Here is a 22,110-nt window from a genome sequence, read left to right as displayed (position 1 = left end):
TATTCTTGTAAATTAAAAAAAATTACCATTGACGTCAAAATTTCAATCCTAAATTTAAGCATATTTGAATTATTTTTTTGTGCATTGTGTTTCGCACGCAATTAAAAAGTCACGCCAGCCGCAGAAATGCCGCAAAAATTGGAACTCTTTAGAAGGGCAATTAGAGATTATAAGGTCATATGCCAGATCTTGTGTACACCGAACCACTCAATCACCAACAGCATTATAATATGATGTACATAAAGAGTACATTTCTACTAGAGGTCAACCGATATCACTTTTTTTTACCAATACCGATAACCGTTTTTTTACATTTTTGTCAACCATATCTGATACCGATACCAATTTTTTATATACCTGGGAAATGTTCAAAACTTGATATAATTGAAAATCAAATCAAAATACTGCCTTAGTTTATAATACCTTTAGTTATTATAAATTATTATTAAACTATTTTATTTTGCATATTAATTTGGCGTGATGCTAATACCAAATTTTTTTATCAAAAAATGGGTCAGTTGTATGTTGTACAGGAAAAATTAGATCATATTTTCGTACCAAATATCGGCGATAGTATCGGCCTAGATTTAAATCCTAGCCGCATTCCAAAACCCTTTTTAAAAAAATAATAAGTGCGAATATTATATAATCATTACAATCCTAAAGTGGCTTCTGGGCAAATGATATATAAAGGGGTTAAAATAGCGGTGTTAGATGTAACACAATATTAAAAAGTTAAGTAACTTAAAATTAAAAAATTTTGTGATATGAATAGCTTTTTTGAATTTATTTTACAGATCTTATAAGAGTATGGATTTTCTCCAAACGAAAAAACAGTATTCATCAAAATGCATTGTTTTACAAATACTCGAAATCACCTAATGAAGTTGGTGATTGGAAAAGCACTTCTAGGTTGGGGCACTTGTCATACGTTGACCTTTACAAAATGTAAGTCATCTAGATTACATCATATTCTTACATTATTTATCACATGAGTTTCATTCAATCAAACACTTACACAGAAGTGCAACTGGAAGAACTGCGATTTACTTCTGTTATGCTGCTGATAGAAATCATAAATGGGCTGTTAAAAAGGAAACATTGTGTGCTGGTGATGGTAAGAAGTTATTAATTCACATTGTTTTTTAAATTTGTCAAACTCATAAACACAATAATTTAGTTATCATAAATTTATGTTAAAAAATATGTGTTCAGCATGTCCAAACAGTTTTTCTCAAACTATCCCATTTCTAAATGCTTATGGAACATATTTATTCACTTAATCCTATATACAGTATATAAAAGTATTAATAAATTGCTTTAGATTTAAGTATTTTAAGGGCAAACTTGTTTCTTAACAAAACTGTTAATTCTATAATACAACTGCAAAACATATTTCACCCACATTAAATAAAGCATTACTTTACAGGTTGGTATTTTGATTTTATGTTGTATGCAAATACATCACCAACCTCTGGACATAAAGCAATATATATTTATCAACGAAGGATGCAAGATATTTACTCGTTTCGTTTGACAGATGTCAGTGGTAAATATCATGCGAATCACAACATTTTAGTTGGAACATTCTACATACCAGGTAAAAATGTTTATTAAAGTAAATATTTGAAGTAAAGTAATCTAAAATATGACAACAGGTTGCAAAAGAATTAAAAGTTACAATTATTTGCTGCCTTAAAGAGACAGAATATGAAAACATAAATTAAATTTACTTTTTATTTTACCCTAATTAACTTTACCCTAATTTTTAGTGTCCACAAAAGTGGTAATTTTCTTTCCAAATGAGAACCACCCTACCCCAGTGTTTTTTTTTTCTTAGTAGTTAATTAAAGTATACAGGTCATTGTCATGATATCTAATCTGTTGTTATGAGCAAAGTTTATCTTTTTCTTTTGAAAGTGGGCAAGATAGTATTACTTGGAGCCAAATGGAAATCCAAGCAATGGTTGTGGAGCGATGGAACAACAGCAAACTTCACTTCACTAAATAAAACAACTTGTCAGCAAAAAGCACTTTCTTATGGAACTAATGGATGGGAGACGGTTAATGTCAACTGTTCAACTAAAGCTTACTACATATGCCAAGTCCAATGTAAGTTTTTTTAAACTTAAAAAAGCTCCTTGAAAACGAAATCTGTGTTTAAGTGCAATAAGAAATGTTGTGTTTTAATATTATTGTTGTTGCAGTTACCCCAACTTTGAAAGGAACAACAACTAAATGCAATTCGTCAAATGCTACTATAATGTGGAACGATCAGTTTGGTAAAATAACAAACCAAACTGGACTCACAATCAACAAGGTAAGCTTTTAATTTCACCAAAAAAACAAGATGATTTTATCACAAGTTCAACAAAAACAAGTTTAACAATTCTAGGTTGATCTATCAACACAAAGTAATCAAAATGTTATTTCAATGAAGACATTTCAGTACAATGACTTCCAAGCAACTTTAAATGCACTGAAGCCAATGACTGAATATTCAATTAAGGTGAGAATGTGGCATAACTAACACTTTTACAGTAATTGTCACCAAACTTTTTATATAAAAATATTTATGTTCCAGATCACAGTTGAATTTATTGGCTGCAGCAACTTTTCAGTTGAAAGCAGGTTAAACTTGACAACAAGAGCAGTAATACTTCCAGATGCAGTTACAAGTGCATCGGTGATCTCAAGCAATCCTTGTCTGTTGCAAGTAAACACAAACCACACAAACATCATCTACTATAATGTGAGTGTCTGATTATTGAGAATACAACTGAATATGCAATGTTTTTTTGAATTTTTTCTGTTATGGATTTAAACTTTTTGAAGTTTGCTTTTACTATAGAATAACAATAATGATTCATAGATTTTTCTAAAAATGGCATTTGATAGATAGCATTTGGTTAAAAATGAATGTATACTTTTAATTGCCTTATATATTGATATATATATTTTATAATTTACAAACATCTATATTCTGAAATGCCAGTCACATAACAGAACTTGTTTCAGGTTTTAGCATCTAGTAAAACACTAACAACACTTAAACAATTTGAAGTGAGCGAAAACCCACAACTACAAATAAACACAACAAAGCATCAAGAGGAAAGCGATATTACTCTTAAAGTAAGAGCTACATTTATGACTAGTATTTAAAAATCATGGTCCTTAAGTTTAAGTCTTACAACTGCTTTTAAATATATATAAATAATTGATAGGGAGAAAATTAATCATTTTTATATTATTTTATCAAAAAAGTTATTTTAGGTAAACGATTTATTTTTCACATGTAAAACTAAAGGAGGGTTAATTTATTTTATTTATTAAACAGTAGGTTACATTTATAGATTTCCATGTTTTTTTGTTTTTTTTTGCTATTAAGTATTTACAAATAAACTTACAATTTTTATACGATTTCACGTTTTATGGCTCAGGAAACATAAAAAAAAATTTTTTTTATCAGATTCAAGCTGTTTCATGTGAAGGGTCAAGTGTTTGGAGTGAGGTTACGGGTCAATGTCGCAAATCTAAAGTTGAAGTTCAAACTACACAAACTACAGCTGTAACTACAAAAATATCCGGTACAGGTCAAAAGACAACTTTATCTTTCAACATTAAAATGTCAAAAATAGACAATAGACCAGGGGTGGGCCTATATATTATTTTTATATATGTACATTTTTACATACAAGTGTTTGATGATTTTTATTTTATGCAATGGTCAGGCAAGCGGTCACAAAGATTTTTTACAAAAATGCTGTAACTATTTAGTTTTGTCCACCAGTATTGGACAACTGGATTTATTTTAGATTTATTTATTCGATTTGAATTAGATCATTTTAAGTTTTTATCCTAGATTATAAACTATAAAACTAGAATTACACTAAACATGTTTACGAAAGAAAGTATGCAACTTGAGATTTCGTCGCGTCAGGAATTAAATAAGAAATCGATCAAAAATTCTTACACATTACTTAAAACAACCTACCTTTTGGTCTAGATTTTAAGTTGGTTTTCTTAAAATCTAGACTCTAAACCTATTTTCTTGCCGCATGCGGCTCGCCGGCATGTTTTTTGCGGCTCGAATCGTAAAATTTCAAAAACATTGTGAAGGCTACCAAGATATTGTTTATGTTTCTCTTTTTTTCTTTTTTATTTCGGTTGGCATTTCGTTTATGACGACCTTAGCTCAGTTTAGTCTACTTGAATACAGTACACTGCAAAACGATAACATCAAAACGCTAGCAAAAAACGAAAATGGGCGCTGCTATAGAATCCTACCACAGCGTTAAAACAATTTAGGTTAGGGTATTGGTTAGCGTTTTAGTGTGGGTGGGTCAAGTGGCATTATTTATATTTAATAATAATCTTTGACCCACCCTAACCCATACGCCAAACCGCACCCTAACTCAAATAATAATATGCGTTGTGGTAGGAATCTAGACTAGCGCCCAAAAATGTAAAGACGAAAACTTGTTATATTACAATTCTGTTATTATTATTAACGGTTTTGTAAATAATTTTAAGGCTCTCTGGTACTTGAATTTTCTGCAAATGGCTCTTCTATTGAATACATTTGCCTACCCTTGCAATAGACAATCCAAAACTGAAACATAACTTATTAGATTTGTGCAAAGCAGACAAACAGAAAATGGTATATCCTCCACTTTAAAGATATTGCGGAAAACTTTATTCAACTGAAAGAGATGCAGAATAATTAGTTTTGGAACCTTGCTTTGTTTTACAATTAACAGTTATGCAGTAATATATTAAAAAATAAATAAATAAAAAACCCACTGTCACAAACTAAAAAATAAATGCTGCAATGTGGTCAACGCTATTTGTAGTTTCATAAAGTTTCATAAATGTCTGCTATATTTGTTAAGTTAGATCGTTTGTTGTGTTTTTACAAAACACTTTTATTCCAGAAAGCCAAACCGGTGTAACTGTCTATTTACAGATTTATAAGAGTTTCATAAATTTCTGTTATTTTTTTTTAAATTAGGTCATTTATTGCATTTATTGTGTTTACAACAAAACACTTCTTATTTTTTTATTCCAGAAAGCCAAACTGGTGCAATTGTCGGATCAATCGGTTCTGCAATCCTTATTGTGTTGCTTGTTTCTGCTGTGATCTTTCTTTTTAGAAGGTAGGCAACGTAAATACAAGCACACAATGCAATATATTGACATAAAACTTACTACAAATGAGCATGGTCAATTATGGATGCCTTTAGAGCTGCCTAGTTATGTGTTACTTGTGATTTATTGAATACATAGGAATATGACTTCTGTCTTAACTCGCTTATCAAATAAAACTTTATTTTTTAATTTAAATCATAGCAACTTTGAAATTTTGATTTGCCAGGCCGTTTGAAATATACAGCCTACTATATGTACTGTAAAATAACTGCACTTTAAAGGAATATTGCAATATCTGCCCTGGATTACAGATTATGTTTATAATTTTTTATAGATAATTATAATATGGCGTTACGTAAGGATTTCTTAGCCAGTAACAGTAAACTTATCAGCCATATAAACCATTTGATGCATCATATTACAGGAAACGGCGTAGTGCCAAGAATGTTGTGCCCACAGGAATAAATCTTGCAGGTTTGCTACTAAGTGTAGAAGTTTGAAGTGTTGATTAAACAATCTTATAATTATATGGTAATATAAACTTCAGCAGAAAATATCAGAAAAAACATAACTTGAACCCTTATTTAAAACCAATTTTAAAAAATTTCCTGATAATTTTATTGTAATTGTGAATGTTTTGGAAGTTTGTTGATAATTCACTTTTGTTCAGTGACTAAGTGTTACCATATATAAATCGCAAGCAGATTATCGCTATTTTTACATAACTTATCGCATTGATTAACTTTTCAAATAATTAAACTCTAGGTAAATGCAAAAAGCCAAAGCTGTAGAGAGTTTATAACATTTTTATCCATAATTGTTTTTTTTGGATGCTTTTTCCTTTAGTATGTTTGTATTGTTGTCAATAAACAATATCATAAAATCTTTCAAGTTTGTTTTTAAGTTATTGTTAGGTGGCCACAAAGTGAATAAAAGTGCTTGTTTAAACTTTTCTATTTATACAAACTATAAATAGATCGTGCTTATCCATAGTCTATTTTATTGCAGCTGTTAATACATCAGCTGCAAATGAATCTGATATAAAAACAAACGCAACAGTATAAGAAAGAGTCAGAAACATTAAAGATAAAATAAAACATTTTATTTGGTGAATATAATTAGGTCGCTGTCATATTTACATTTGGTGTTAGGGTGGCCCCGAAAAACAGATTAAAAAACACTGTTCTATTTGAAAATGACGCTTAACATATATTTCTTTTAAACAAACTATTGTTGTTAATTGCTAGAGTTTTTATTTAGTTGGAGATTAAGCGTTAAGCCAAGTTAAAACAAAGATTTAACAATTAAAGATTAGGCTTTTTAAATTAGGTGAAATCGTTAACAGGAGTTAGGATCAACGCTTAATTTAAAAGCTAACTTAATTACACAAAACCTTAATTAAGTTTCGTTTGATTAACTGACTGATTACTTTTAAAGTTACTTCACTACAATGTATTGGGTGTGCTTTAAACCAACGCAGAGGCATGGACTTCGATGTTTTATTTAATCTTTAATGTTTCTGACTCTTTCTTATACTGTTGCGTTTGTTTTTATTCAGATATACTGACGATGCCTTAGTTGGCGAAATATATATATATCTTTTAAGATCTGTTAATAGTGTCTGACCTGAATTGCTAGCTTTGCTAGAGTATATTGCTGTTACTGATCAGGAATTAAGGTCTACATTTATCTTGCAAGGGCCAATGTGATTTCTATTATTCACATATTCAGTGCAACATAGGAACATTTGAATATGTTTTTTTTTTAAATTAAAGTTTTAAAAATGTAGTTTTTTTAATGATTTGGCTTTTGTATTTTTCTTGAATTTAAAAAAATGAAAATACCATTAAAAAGCTAAAAGTAACCTGATGATGCAAATTGTTAAAATATGATTTATACAGTGAAAACAATTCAGAGAATTTTTGTGTGACATTCTAGTAAAAACAATATGATTTGTTGGTAAGGACAAGGTTTTAATGTTTCTTTTGTATTGCAGATGGTAATGCACCAATGCAAAGTTTATCGCAGCCAGGTCAGAAACTTAAACATAGTTTTTAGTTTTACTTGGTTTTAATCAACAAAACATAAATGGAATATTTGCCAGTGTAAGAATGACCAAAGTTGGCGATATATGCACTCAAGTTACTGTTTTCAAATAACTAAAGTTGATTATTTTATTTTTGGCAAAATGACTTGACATTGATCTAAGTGTTTTTCATAAACACTTTTTTTGTAAACTTAAACTACTAACCTCATGTTTTGCATGTGTAGAAGTTTTCCTAATATATATTGAATTCTATTTGTTTGATTATCATTGAAATATAGCTCAGGATCATACAAATTTATTAGTTTTAATATTTAACACCTTTTTTGGTACAATGGCTTGGAATGGGACCTGACTTGCTGTATTTTAGCCAATGGCTTGAATTGGTTAAGTGATTTCAAATTTACAACACTGCTGTTTTTTTTAGTTAACCGCAATGCAACATTTCCAAACAGAAATCTTACATTGGCAGAAAACTTAACAAACCAAAGCAGACTGCAGCCAAATGTAAGTGCATATTTCTATAGCAAACTAAATATTTAAAAAAGAATATATCTCCTCACCCTAATGCACGTTAATGACGACAATGACATCAAATGGTAGCAATACATTTTAAATGAAATGAAAGATTCATTCAAATTAAGAACCTATAGTGACTGATTTTGACTGAGACAAGAAAGTCTAAAGTATATTGCATATTTCTATAGTTGTGACTTTTACTGAATTCTATATTTTTTGCAGAATGCAGATGCTGCATATGAGAACTTCAACAGAGATGGAGTCGCCATTCAAAAACCACAAAGTGAGTGTATTTTTGTTGTCGTATTTTCAACGCAATGCATAGGTTTATCGGCAATTTCAATAAAAATATATATAAATCCATAACAGTTGAATATTTAACACTGTCTTTGCTTTTAAATGTTTGGCAATAACATACTATAGATAGACTGGTGATACCATGAGTTATTGCAATAATGTTTGGAAACCAAAAATATATATTAATTTTATTGAATAAAATAAATGTAAACTGCATTCATTTTTTAGAACAATGGAAGTTCAAAACTGCATACGAACGTAAAGCAGCAAACAACATGAAATTATTTAACGAAGAGTTTCAAGTAAATATTGTGTTTATAAAAGAAATAGTTGTAGATATTACAGTAATAATTATATATTATGGTTCCTATCAGAATGCAAATTAAAACAAAATGACAGGAAAAAATATACTTAAAAAAATCAGGAAAAACATTGTTGCTTGATTATCTTTTCCAAATATTCTCTATAATGCATAAAAACCTCAGTGTCACATAACAGAACTCGGTAACCAATGTAGATCATCAAGCCTACCTTTCAAAAGAGACAATGCTCCATTAGCGTTTATAAACATACAAATATGCCCCAAAAAGTCTTAGGCTAATATATATTTACGTTTTGAGTTTTGAGTCAATCTTTACGCATGAAAACTGTGTAAATTTTGAATAGCATGGAGCTTTCTAAAATGAAACTTAATCTATACAGTTTATTTGTACATTTAATGGTGAAAATAATGGCCCAAATAGACGTAAAAAGTGACATGCTTTATTATTCAAACGTTTCGGCAAATGCTCATGCCATCATCAGTGATATCACCGTTATTTTCACCATTAAACTTATAAACAGATCCGTATATAGTGTTCCAAAGTATGTGTATATTATTTTTTTATTAACAACATTTAACAACGAGAGTATAAGCAATATGTTTATGCATGCCTAATGTGGTATGTCTTCTTCTAATTTAAAAGTTTTGCCCATTTAAACCGAACAAGCAGAACTGTTTCGAACGCCATATTTTGCATGGCTTTTTAAGTCATATAGTAATAATATTTTTCAATTGCATAACAACCAAAAAAAAAATGTTCCCAACCCTATTGTTGAGGTTCAGGTAGCATTAATGTTATAAACCCTAATTAGTTTTTCTAAGCAATATAGTGTTTTTAATGTTGAAAACATTTTGTATAGTTTTAACTTCTGCATTAAACCATGCCTGGAGACCAATGTTATGTTATTTTCCATTATATAATGCCGACATATTGTTACAGGAAATAGTTAAAACTAGCCAAAGCAACATCAAGAAAAATCATTTCTCCCAACTGCCACAAAATGCTGAAAAGAACAGATACAAGAACATACATTCTTGTAAGTTTCACATTATAATTGTTAATTTAGTTATGGGTTACTACTTCACTTAACTTTGAAACTCTAATTCTTTTAACTTGTGAATGTAATTATTGTTGTAATTCTATTAAACAGCTTTACCTTTATACTCTACAATGACTTTACACATAACGTTTAGTGGCAATGTTTTTTTAAATAGAAGTGCAAGTGCTACAGAGCTAGAAATGACATACTTTTGTTATTATCACAGTTGACCATGCTAGAGTTGTACTCGGATGGCAAGAACAAGACGATTACATTAACGCTTCTTTTATGGAGGTAAGTTTGTCACTTTAAGTTAATTGTGACAATTGTCAGACATAACAAAATTTATATTATAGTTTTTGCTATCATTTAATGTGAAAAATCCAGCGAACTACAATTGAAAATAATCGATTGCAAGACTTAAAAACACTTTTACTTTTTTGCATAGTTTTTAAAATTCTTTATATAAACAGCATTAAATATATATAACAGATTAAAGGAAATCACATTTCCAACATTATAGAGCAGTATATAAATTATTAAAAAATTGTAATATTTTTTTTTTCACAGGGATATTCCAAGAAGAATAAGTTCATAGCATCTCAAGGCCCCAAGCCAAACACTATGGGAGATTTCTGGCTGATGGTTTGGCAACAAAATGCTTCAATCATCGTCATGCTGACTGGAATAAAGGAAAGGAACAAGGTTTGGTGAAAACAACTTTGCTTTATTGATTTCATAGCTTTGTATGTAAATATTTTATGTTATACTAGAACTAGATTGTGTTTTACAAAGAATGCCACTTTGCTTTTCATAGAAATGTGTGTTCAGGATTTTTCATGGCGTCTTAGGGGATATAAACTAATTTGCAAAAAAATGTATTCTTGTCTAACTAATGACAAACACCAAGAGATATTATAAACTTTTGGCATTCTTATAAATTTGTAGTTATATAACTTATAGAAGGCTGTTTTTATTACTATGGCGATATATACCAAATGAACTAAATGTTACACTTCCCATAGACCTGTAGAACAAAGTCGGGCAATTAAAATACATATTTTGAAATGCCTCAAAATATAACCTACTTGTATAACTACAGCAGTTTCAACTAGGGCTATTTTTAAATTGTTACAGTCTTTGAAATTTCTTAAGATGGCACTGAACAAAACTTTCACATGAGCTTTAAAATTGTGTTTCAACAAACAGTGCTAAATAAACCTAAAAACCAACAACATTACTTTAGTGTTTAATGCTTGGTAATAAATACATATGAATTGTGAAAAAATAAATAACAAAATATTACATTTCGGGTTGATAGCTGCCTAATTTATGTGTTTTCAGGCAAAATGTGCAAAATATTGGCCGGATCCTGGAACTAGTGTTCAACATGGAAAGATTAAAGTAACTTGTGATGAGGAAATTATTTTGGGAGGAATCATGAAAAGAAAACTAAACATCAGCAAAGACAAGGTTTTGACAAATTGAATATTGACTTAACTTATAAAAAAATTAAAAAAAATTTTAATAACCTAATTGTTTGTTAGTAGTGTTTTTAAGATAATCTGTTTTAATCTACCTAAAAAAAATTGTTAAATGAAAATTTCAAGACACCAACATTTTTTTCGATGTTTATTTTTAATGACCTAATTGTTTGTTAGTAGTGTCTCTATTTTATAAAATAGAGTAACCTATAGTCTTAAAACTAATATCTAAATTGTGTAGTTTATTGTTTTAATGGCAGGTATATATAAAAAGAAGTACTAAAAATATTTTATTTACAAAAAAACTTATGCAAAAATTGTGTTTGGCCAAAGGAAACCACCTTAAGATATTATGTATTTTTTAATCAACCTAAATTGTTTTATACCAATGTAATGTTTGTTATTGCAGAAAACACAAAAGGTTACTCAGTTTCTTAAGACAGTGTTGTGTGTTCTTAAATCAGCAATACCCCGCAATTTCATTCCCTTCCCAAGCCACAGTGTCTTATTACTTTCAGGAAACGCGTAACGTGACTCAGTTCCAATACACAACCTGGCCCGACCATGGAATTCCAACGACAACTTCAGACATGGTTTACTTGAGGAGAATGGTGGAAGAAAAACACGACAAACAAGCTCCTGTTGTCGTCCATTGCAGGTGAAAATGTTTGTTTGATTTATTAAAATAAAATCTTAAAGGATTTTAATGAAAAAAAAAAAGATATCATAATTAGTACAGCTTTCTGGGCTTTGATAAAATTCAGTCCTAGTTAAACCTGTACAATATTAAATTAATCGTGCACAAAGAAAACTTAATATTAAGAAAGCTACTATAGTTCCAATATACTGTTCCTAGACTTTAACACTGTGTTTAGACAGCAAAGAAATAATATTACGAAGGTTTGACTAATCTTGAAATAACAGAAGTGTTGTTTAAGCTTGTGTACAAAACCAAAAATAAGTTTGGAATATTAGTTGCCTTGTACCAGACATAAGGTCTCTAACCCTTTAAAAAATATGCGTTTTAATCTACTAAATATATTGCAGGTAAAAACTAAGATATGATTCATTTAGAGAAAGCTTTAAGACTTTTAATGGAAAAAAGTATGCCAATAAGAAATAACAAAACTTTCAGGGTTTTAAAAATTATCTTTTTCTAGTAAAACCTGTGCACTCTACAATCATTATAATATACAAATAGAACTTTATATTTTTCCAATGCAAGAAAATATAGTTCCTGTTAACAAACTTTGTGAACACAATAACAAAGCAAAGAATAATATTCATATCCCAATAAAATTATGAAGTTTTGACTAAAGTTACAAAAGTGTTATTTTAAGCTTAAACCAAAAGCAGATTGGAGTTAAATGGACAACACATATAAAGACAAAAAAGTTTGCCCAATTGGTTTGCATTGTAGCTTCTATAATAAATCTGCTTTTTTAATCTATTAAAAAGTATAAAACCACACTAGCTCTGCATTTAGTAGTTCAGACTTTTGTGCAGCCATTAACAATTGTCAACCTTGTAAAATAACACTAGTGCTGGATTCAGCCAGGCTTGTCACAGTTTATTGTATTTCACCGCCACTATTTTTTTGCACTGTTGTTATTATTGGTCAACATTGTTAACCCCCCTCCCTAGTGGTGGATCCACTTATGTTATATATGTATTATCGCTTTTATTGTTTTGTATTGTCTTCATTTTTTTGTGGTATAATTAGTACTTATCATCATTGTCACTTACCACTGTTTAAATATTTATCATATTTCAATGTTTTGCGGTATAATTAATATTATTAACATTGTAAAATACCTATATTGCTGTTAGGTATACTATCACATTTTATTGTATTGTACTGTTATTAAAACTGGTCAAATAAGTCTAGTGCTGGAGTGCTTCATACTAGCCTTATCACATTTCATTATTTTATATTGTTATTATTATTGGTCAACATTGTCACATACCATTAGTGTTGGAGTCGGTTGTATTATCTAGGTATTCATCAGATTTTATTGTTTTGTAAAGTCATTATTATACTTTAATAATGTCATATACCTCTAGTGCTGGAGTTGGTCGTACTGGAACTTACATCGCGATGGACGTTTCGTTCGATCAACTCGATGCAGAAGAAAATGTTGAAGTTGCACGAACTGTAATCAAGATGAGAGAAAACAGGACGGAAATGGTTCAGACTCTGGTAACATTATACTTTTTGTGGCACTAACAGTACTTATCGTGACGTGTCAATTAACAGACAAGTGATGTCCGATACTTTTTTTTTTTTTTTCGACACTAGTACCAGATAATTTAGATAAAACAGGGCAATGAATCAGGCCAATGTTCAATTTCTCTATTAAAGACAATTATTATTTTTCTATTACACAACTTTATGCAGGTAAAACATTAAATCTTAAACACTGTTATCATTTTTTTTTTATTGTTTTGCTTCAATAATTTGGCTACTAAAAATAATATTATTTTAGTATAGCAATAAAATAATATAAATTGGTTCAAAATTATTTAAGGTATTTAATCTTCAAAATTTTGTATTTAATCTTAAAACTTTTATTTCTCTTCAAAATTTTGTTTTCTGTAATTTAGCATTGATGGTAATTTCCACATACTTAGAATTGGCCACCAATGTTTAACTTCCTTTTTTATTATTCCAGCAACAATATGTCTTCATCCACAAGCTTATAATGGAACATGAAATGTTTCCGGCAAGTGATCGGACAACAACTGAACTATCGGATCTCACTGAAGATGACTTGTAAGTAATACATATAATAACCCTAAGTGTGTCAATAGCAGCAACAAGTCATTTTAAAATAACTCCAAGTCGAGTTGTTTGAAAACCCCAAACTTTAGTTGCCAAGTCATTGGTTCCCAGTCAAGAATTTACACAAAAATAAAATGTTAAACTAATTCAATTGGTAAACTCGGCCAATTATGAGCAATAACTAAACTAAAAATAACAAAAACACAATTTACTGGGTGAAAATTGTTTTATAATAACTCTTAAGTGTGTTGACAAATAACTTAAGTCCAAGTCAAGTCTTTTTAAAAAATAACCTAGACATATTATTGCTGCCAGGCATTGTATAAATTATTATACGTACTGACATTTTGATGATCTATTAGGGGCAATAATCTTGCAACTGGGCGCAAAAAAAATATGTATGCGGTCACGACATTTATGTATAGTTATAATATGTAACCTGGTTAAACCAAAAAAATCATGTAAAAGTTTGTTTTCAACTTGCAAAAAGAGTGAATGTTTTTTCCTAACCAAGAATTGCCAAAATACATCACATTTCGTGTTACTTTAAAAGTAAAAGAATTAAAGCTAGAATGGCAACACTTTAATCTGCAGAGGTCTATATTGAAGATTATTTAGATATCCCTGCAACGAAAAAGTAATCAATGTTATATTTCAGACCTAAAATCAGCATTGAGGAGTTTAACTTACTTCAACAGATTCAGTCACAATCAAAAGGTGATTATTGTTGTTAGTAAATATCAGTTGTTAAATTGGCAAATTTAAAATGTTTCTTACATTATTTTCTCATTTTTGCTTCTAGGTAAAGCAACAAGTTTGCATGGAAGGAGCACAGTGATACAGGTAAGGTGCAAATGTATTTCTATTACAAATAACAAACATCATTGCCTGTAGTCCTTAACTATAGTGCTTTTATGCTAAATATTAACCTAGCCAAATCTAGGCTTGTGTCGGTGCCAATTACATAACATTTAACTGTTATATTTTTTGTGTTTTAATGTGTTTCCATTCTAAATAACAAAGGTTATTGCATAGAGTTCTTAACCCATTTGGAAACTGCACGGCTATAATTCCGTGGTTTGTTAAATATGACCAGGAATAGACAAGTGTTGTGTTATCAGTGCATTTACAATATAAAATTGTCTAATATAAAGACGTCATTGTATATTGCTTTAAAATGTTGTACATTTTGCTTAAAATATTAGATATCCATACTGAAGTAAAGCAAGTAGTTTAAAGAGCAGCTAGGACTTTGGAATTTTTGAGCTTGTTTATTTTAGTATGTTTACTCGTATTACCATTGGTATAACCTTTAAATCTTACCTATCAGTGTTTTAGACTTGTGTTTCAATTATCAGCTGTTGTTGATGTTGATATATACATTTCTTATGGTAAAAGTATATGATGTTAGGTTTCTGAATTTTAAAGTATCAATAACAAATTACATGAAGTAATATCAGTGACAAAATGCTTTATGGCTTTGAAATTTTGTGTTTTTTTTTGTATTTTAATTTCCAGGGAGACAGCTGTTCTACAACCTTTATTACATCACAATCAACTTCTTGTGACAGACAAGCAGAGTTCTGGAAGTCAATGATTTATCAACAAGTCAACACTGTTGTGTGCTTGGAGGTAAGTTGGTGTGAGTGAAAAATATGACAAAATTGTGTTTATAATATAATAAATGTACAAAGCGAAAAGTAAAAAATAATAATTTATTTTTTTTATTTTAGTTTTTTCTATGCATCGCCTTTTTAATTAATATTAAATTTAATTGCAATAAATTAGCAAACTTTTGAACAAATAGGTTGGTTATTGAATGTTTTTTTAATTTTTTTGATATTTAAAATATTTGTTCAATCACACGTTTTTGAATTTGTTTGCGAGAAATGTTTTATTAATTCTACAACTTTGTTTAAGGCCTTGGTAATCAATGACTTATTGCATAGAAATTATTCTATAAATTCTGGCATTCTAACAAATGGATTGGTGATTGAATATATATAATATTAAAAAGAATTGCTTGGTGGCTTGTAGAGCATGGGTTAATTTTGAAAGATAAGAGTTCATAACTTTAAAAATAATTAGCGGAAAATCATTAAATTATCTAACACATAGTTTCACATGCATTCAAACTAATATAGACAAACCACTGACTCATAAATTCAATGGCATTAAGTTTTCCTTTTATATCTTACCATGCGGTTGTGTTAATTTAAATGGCCTTTTTGGGTCAAACCCTGGGTATCAATTGTTCACTATTTTCACTTTCCGATGAAACTTTCAGAAATACAAATAACTATTATGGCATAAAGTATTTCTGAATCGTTTTAAAAATAGATAAATATCTTGATTTAATCAACTGTTATGGCTTTGATATTTTCATTGAAATGACAAATCAATGATTGTAAAATATTTTATATAACAATACATATTTGTGTGATTTTGTTAAGCCAATAAAGAAAAGTATTTGTTGTATTTTTTTTTTATTTGAGAAAGTTTAATGTGCAAAGTTGTTAAAATTTCTGTAAAAAATCTTTCTCTCTGTACAGCTTTACCCAGCTGACCTAATTCTGGCGGGAGAAATATTCTGTCTAACCATAATTTATTGTGCAACTTTTTTGAGCCAATAAGGCAAAGTTTTTATTGACTTGTTATACTTTAATAATCCAAATGTTTTAAATATTTCTTTCTGTACAGCCTTATGAAGCTGACATTATTACTACAAGTGGAGGTGAAATGGTGGATTTTGGAGATGTGAAACTCACAATTAATTCAACGAATGATCGAGGAAGTTTTGTTGAGAGAACTGTGAAAGTGGAGATGACGTCACCACTTAAGGTGGAGCTTTGCGACAATCTAAATATAACAATAAAATCCATGGAGTTGTTATTCAAGTTTTAACATTGGTCATATAACCTAAACCAAGCTGAATATAATTGAATGAATACTGAGAAACATTTTCAGCATTTTTAAACAATGTTGCTTTAAAACCTTGTTTTTTAAAACTTGATTTAAATTTTTATAGTTCAAAATTACCACAGCATGTAATGTTGTCTGCCTATAGTTCCCCATGCTTTAAAACATGATTTTTTCAAACTTAAATTAAACTTTCATAGTTAATAATTGTATAGTCCATTATGCCTTAAAATTGGAAACTAATGTTCATGTTTCTGTAATTTCTTTGATTGCAAATTCTGTCTTTTTTTCTCTGGAATTAGTTACTTCTTTGCAACACAATACACCGTTTTTTTTAGTAATTTTAATAAAAATATTAAAGCCATAATATTGGATAGTTACTTCTGTTTTAAAATAATTTTTCTGAATAATAAAGTGTTTTATGTGATAATGTGTACTTAAACTATTGAACAACCATAACATACAAAATGCTGCTATTTAAATCACTTGTTATTTTAGCCGGTGTGTTTTCACCAACAGGACAAAATTGATGTGAAGTACCTGGTTCTGAACACCTGGAAAAATGTCAACGTCCCTCCAAGGTCAAAGTTGATGTTGGAGCTGATGGATGAGGTTCAAAGGTCACAAGGGGGTCCACAAGGTGGCAGTAAAGTGATGGTTCAATGCAGGTAAATACACAAGGTGGCAGTATAGTCGGGTTCTGGACTCAACAAAGCTAATTTTAATTTTATTTGACCTGAGTCGGACTCTGAACTTGTGGAATAAGTTGTAAAGGTTGAATAACATATTGTGGAAAATTTTTCAACCAAGCATTGCTGTGGATGAATTATATGACACCTCTTTGAGGAGGGGATTGCTGTACCCTTTGATTAAGTAAATGCTAGGAATGTAGGCTGCAGATTCATAACCCGACCCAGGATTTAAAATTGTACATTTACCGGAGCCGGTCTCTGGTTGTTATTACCCGACTCGCCGATTTAAACATAGGCCAGTTGTTGGTAAATCTCTACATTTAAATACGACTCTAAACAGTGACAAAAACCAGGATGCTGTATATGTCTGACACACAGTGTTACAAACAAGTCATTTTGAAATGACTTAAGTCCCAGTCAAGTCATTTCCAAAAAAGTCATTTGCAAAATTAAAAAAAAATAGAACCTGCCAATTTAAAAAAACTGCTTACATGAAATAAACTAGAAATTGTAGTCCCTCAATGCCTTAAAACTACAATGTTATTTGTTTACTTAACCTGTTGTTCAAAATATCAATGTTTTCAGCGACGGAACTGTGAGGACCGGCACCTTCATTGCTCTGATGAACATTCTGGAAAGATTGAAAGCTCAGAATAAAGTCGATGTTTTAAGAACTGTGAAAGATCTGAGGGACCTGAGACCAAACATGGCGGACAACCTGGTTAGTTAGACAATTGGTAATCCAGTGTTTCTCAACCTTTTTCTTGGCAGCCCAAGTTTTAAACGTTAAGTAAAACAACGAAGCCTTGAAGATCTGATTCTTTCCACTAAACTCTTTGCAAGCGAAAAAACATAAGACATAATGAAGTTAAAAATTAATTGAAATAAACACTTCTTCATGTTGTTTATGTGATTTATTTCAAATTTGGAAAAATCTTTTTTAGAACCAAACTTAATAAATCTGAGAAACGTTGGATTAACACCTTGGAACAGTTTATTGTCACTTAAATATGTTTCCTTGTTGTACAATACCTTTCCAAGGAGCCATTTAAACTTATGTATAAACTAGTTGCTATGTTATTATTGATAACCAGTTAAGTTTAATAAAATAGCATGCATATATTTTATTGTTATTTGCATATATTTATCGTTATTTAAAAAAATTGTTCAACAAAAACAATCTGGTTTATACCTTCATACTTAGTTTATTCTGATATTGCAACAACAAATATATTGTGTGAATATGCCTAAGACCCAATAACTTGTGTTTTTTCACCAGGAATGCTACAAGTTCATATACTTGGTGATCATGGAGTATCTTTCTTCGTTCAACACTTATGCAAACTACAAATAGGAACCAGAACAATTGCACTTCAAACTATTCCTTTTTAATTTTTTATCCTTGTTTTTTCACTGAACTTTTCATATTTCTTATTTACAGAGTTTTATATTCATTTGTTTTGCTGTGATTTTTATCTTTTGTGAAACACATGGATTAACAAAACACAGAAACACTGTAAATCTAAGTTAAATATTAGTAGTTCTGCACTATATTGTATTAGTTAAGCTTCATGATTCAAAACCCTTTTTGCTTTTTCTTGTTGGCTTCACTCACTGTTATATATTTTCACACTTTTTTTTCTTATATATGTGTGTATATACTGTATGCCTTCAGATAGGATTACGGAAAGCAGTTGGCCTAATCAGGATTATTTGTGATTTAATTCTGCACTTTTCAAAATACTATGATTTGCTTGTTGATGCTCACGCACACACACTTACTAATATATAAGTAGATTAATTAGGCACATGTGCAAATAAAAATCCATTTATTTTCTTCAGAAATGTATTTATCAGTTTTTCATCCAACATATTTCTGAACAAAATAAACAATAATTTGATGAGACTCATTATTTTATATTTTGTATGTTTTACTTGAGGTGTCTCTCATGTGCAATAGGAGTATAGATGTAAATGTAATTGTAGCATTTATTAATTTGAGATTAGAATATGTTTCGTTAAAAGTGCCACCAATTATTAAACTACTGAAATAAACTTTTTCTTTTAACACTTAATTTTCAGAAAATACATTACAATGTTTCGCAACTACTAAATAAAATGTTGCATTTCTAACTGAACTCTCCAAATGTTTAAAGAGCAAGTTTAAATTTGTTTTATAAATGTGGCACCAAAGATGTTCCTTGATATTTCCTTTTTCTTTTTACAAGAACAGCCCAGGAATAAAATGGTCAAAAAATGCCAAAATAAACTAATGCTTCACAAGATTTAATAGTATAGAAACGTTGAACTTGCAATGATGGTGGAAATATATGGAGTTTATGCAAGAAATATATTTTTAGATGTCTGTAATTATCCATACAGCCACATTTTTGTAAAGCTATATACAATCATCTTTTTATATTTTTATTATTGTTTATAAGCAAACAGCCACAATTGCACTTCAAACCATTCCCTTTTTTAAATTTTTTACCCTTGTTTTTTCACTGAACTTTTTGTAATTCTTATTTATCAACTGAGCTTTTGGTTGCTTTGGTTTTTATGTTTCCAGAACACACAGAAACACTTGAAATATATTTATTTTTCTTGACTTTACTCACTAGTATATATTTTCACACTGTTCGTTTTTGTCATTCCTATATATGTGTGTGTATATGTACCGAAATCAGTTGGCCTAATCAGGATTATTGTGCAATAATTATATACTTCTGCACCTGTTTTAGTTTGTTTGGGTTGAAATACCTAATGTTTTCTTTGTAGATGTCCACGCATGCATGCACACACATGCACACACACACATGCATCCACACATATATATAAACATATTTTTTTATATATATATGTAAGTAGATTAATCAGGCACATGTGCAAATAAGAATCGATTTTTTTTATTTTGAAATAGTCGGTTTGTTTTGCCAGACTCAGGACTCGATTTAGACCATGTAAAACTACCCGATTGTGACATGCGCATGCCAGTATCAAACTTTAAAACTGTAAAGGCGGCAAAATGTAAGTTGTAAAAGTGTAATAGCAATTGTGAAATATTTTTAAACCATGTAATGCGGGTGGATCAATTATGACACCAATATGAGTGGATTGCAGAAAATCCACCTTAATTTAGTTGCATAAATGGGTAAAATACAGGCTGTAGAGTCAGAGCTGGACTCGGGACTCGACAAAATCTTACATTTGGTCGTAGTCGGGAGTCGGACTCGGGTGTATTTTTTTGGCCGGATTAGGACTCTGGTTGTTTTTACCCGACTCTGCAGCCCTGGTCTCTAATTATCTAACAGCAATGTTTTTGTTAAACTATATACAATCATCTTTTTATATTTTTATTATTGCTTACAAGCAAACTGTGTTTCTCTCGTAAGGTTTTCCATTTATCTTATTTTTCCCAGTGTTTTTTTTTGAGTATGGAATCTTGTTGTTGTTTACATAAGCAAATCACTGGCAGTTATTAAGGATTGTTTTTTACCAGGTGTATTATTTTTATTTAACATACTTTTATTGGTGTGGCAAGCACAACTGTATATTTTGTTAATTCTTGCACAATAAGTGTTGCCTGGCTCACTATAAATCTTCACGTTTTTGCAAACTTATAAATATGAACACAAATTACAACATTTAGTAAAAACATGTTTTTAAATATGCATTAATTTTATTTTGCATGTCATTATTAATCTTTAAAATAATTATTCCAAAATTGATAATAAAGAATATTATACATAAATTATAGCAAAATAATCTATGTATTGCAAATAATCTATGTAAAAGTAAAAAACTATTTTGTAATGATGTTTATATTAAGCTTTATAGAACTATGGGTAATACTAAGTGACGTTTTGTAAAAAAGTTTATAATGCTTAATATTTTTGCAGGGTCTTTAACGGGCTGAATATTTATTACGACTTCTCAGCAATATGTTAAAATTAATGTAAAATCACTATGCACATAAACAGGTTAAAAAATTAAAAACAAGGTTTTTCTAAAACTATCAGTTTACAGTTTTTGTTTAGAATAATTTAAAAAATGACAAAATTATGTAAGCGCAACATTGCCACCAAACGTCACAGTCACAACAAACAAATAGAAAGATATGTTTGCGCATGCGGCATACACAGAACATCACCAACAATAACAACGGCCAAATTTAAATCTCCCAAAAAACTCAATGGTTATTATCTCGGCTGGGTTGGTCAGTGTTTTATTTTCGTTATTTGTATGCATTGTTGCCCGAAGATTTTTTCCCACTCCATAATGTAATGAGTAACAACAAGAAGGCATATTCATTGAACAAACAAAAAATACAATGAACAGTCAACTGTTTTTCATTTCAGAAAAATACAGTTTAGGTTTAAGATAAGTTGTTTATTTTTCCTATGATATACAAAATAATGGTAATACTCTTATCCCAAGAAAATTTCTGCCCTAAATAAACCTAAATAAAAGCCTTTTAAAACTGCAGTGTTTTTTGATTGTTTTAACAGTCATCCAATTGAATGCCTTTTCCTGAATAAACACTAATCTAGAAAGTTTCGATTTAAAATTTTAACCAAATTTTGTTTCACGGACAAAATTATTTTATTTAAAAGAAATAAAATGTTGAATAAACACTATTAATAATTTAAAAATCATTCCTGCTAAAACTTTATTTATCATTTGCTTTGGCCCCCCCAATGGCATAAATTAGGAAGCATATAATATGAAATAATACAGCATTTAAAATACACTAATAAACTTCAAAAACATAATGTTGAAAATCCACACTAGCTTTCAACATTCCAAAATACCCTGATATTTTTGCAATAACATCAAAAAAATTAAAAACTTAGATGACTTTGT

At 29.7% G+C, this 22,110-nt stretch overlaps 1 protein-coding gene across 1 annotated transcript; it reads left to right on the top strand.

Moving 5' to 3' along the window:
* The first annotated feature begins 7,037 nt into the window (after nt 1–7,037).
* LOC146141319 (receptor-type tyrosine-protein phosphatase alpha-like) lies at nt 7,038–18,645 on the top strand. The gene is made up of 18 exons (XM_083392882.1): nt 7,038–7,180; nt 7,620–7,699; nt 7,934–7,994; nt 8,237–8,310; nt 9,271–9,367; nt 9,597–9,664; nt 9,941–10,075; nt 10,715–10,843; nt 11,373–11,512; nt 12,919–13,054; nt 13,527–13,627; nt 14,295–14,353; nt 14,439–14,479; nt 15,155–15,268; nt 16,337–16,477; nt 17,075–17,223; nt 17,833–17,968; nt 18,527–18,645. The coding sequence occupies exons 1-18, from the start codon at nt 7,159–7,161 to the stop codon at nt 18,599–18,601; spliced, it is 1,758 nt and encodes a 585-aa protein (XP_083249008.1). The 5' UTR covers nt 7,038–7,158; the 3' UTR covers nt 18,602–18,645.
* The last annotated feature ends 3,465 nt before the right edge of the window (nt 18,646–22,110 follow it).

Source organism: Ascidiella aspersa, chromosome 6 (genome assembly GCF_963924565.1).
Source record: "Ascidiella aspersa chromosome 6, kaAscAspe10.2, whole genome shotgun sequence".
Taxonomy (NCBI): Eukaryota; Metazoa; Chordata; class Ascidiacea; order Phlebobranchia; family Ascidiidae; genus Ascidiella; species Ascidiella aspersa.
Note: the sequence above shows the minus strand (reverse complement) of the source record. Positions and strands in the feature narration are given on the sequence as shown.

Coding starts and splice junctions, on each gene's coding strand:
- LOC146141319 (XM_083392882.1), top strand. CDS start 7,159: ATGCAAAGTTTATCGCAGCCAG. Junction 11,513..12,918: donor CCTGTTGTCGTCCATTGCAG/GTGAAAATGTTT, acceptor ATATACCTCTAG/TGCTGGAGTTGGTCGTACTG. Junction 16,478..17,074: donor AGATGACGTCACCACTTAAG/GTGGAGCTTTGC, acceptor TTTCACCAACAG/GACAAAATTGATGTGAAGTA.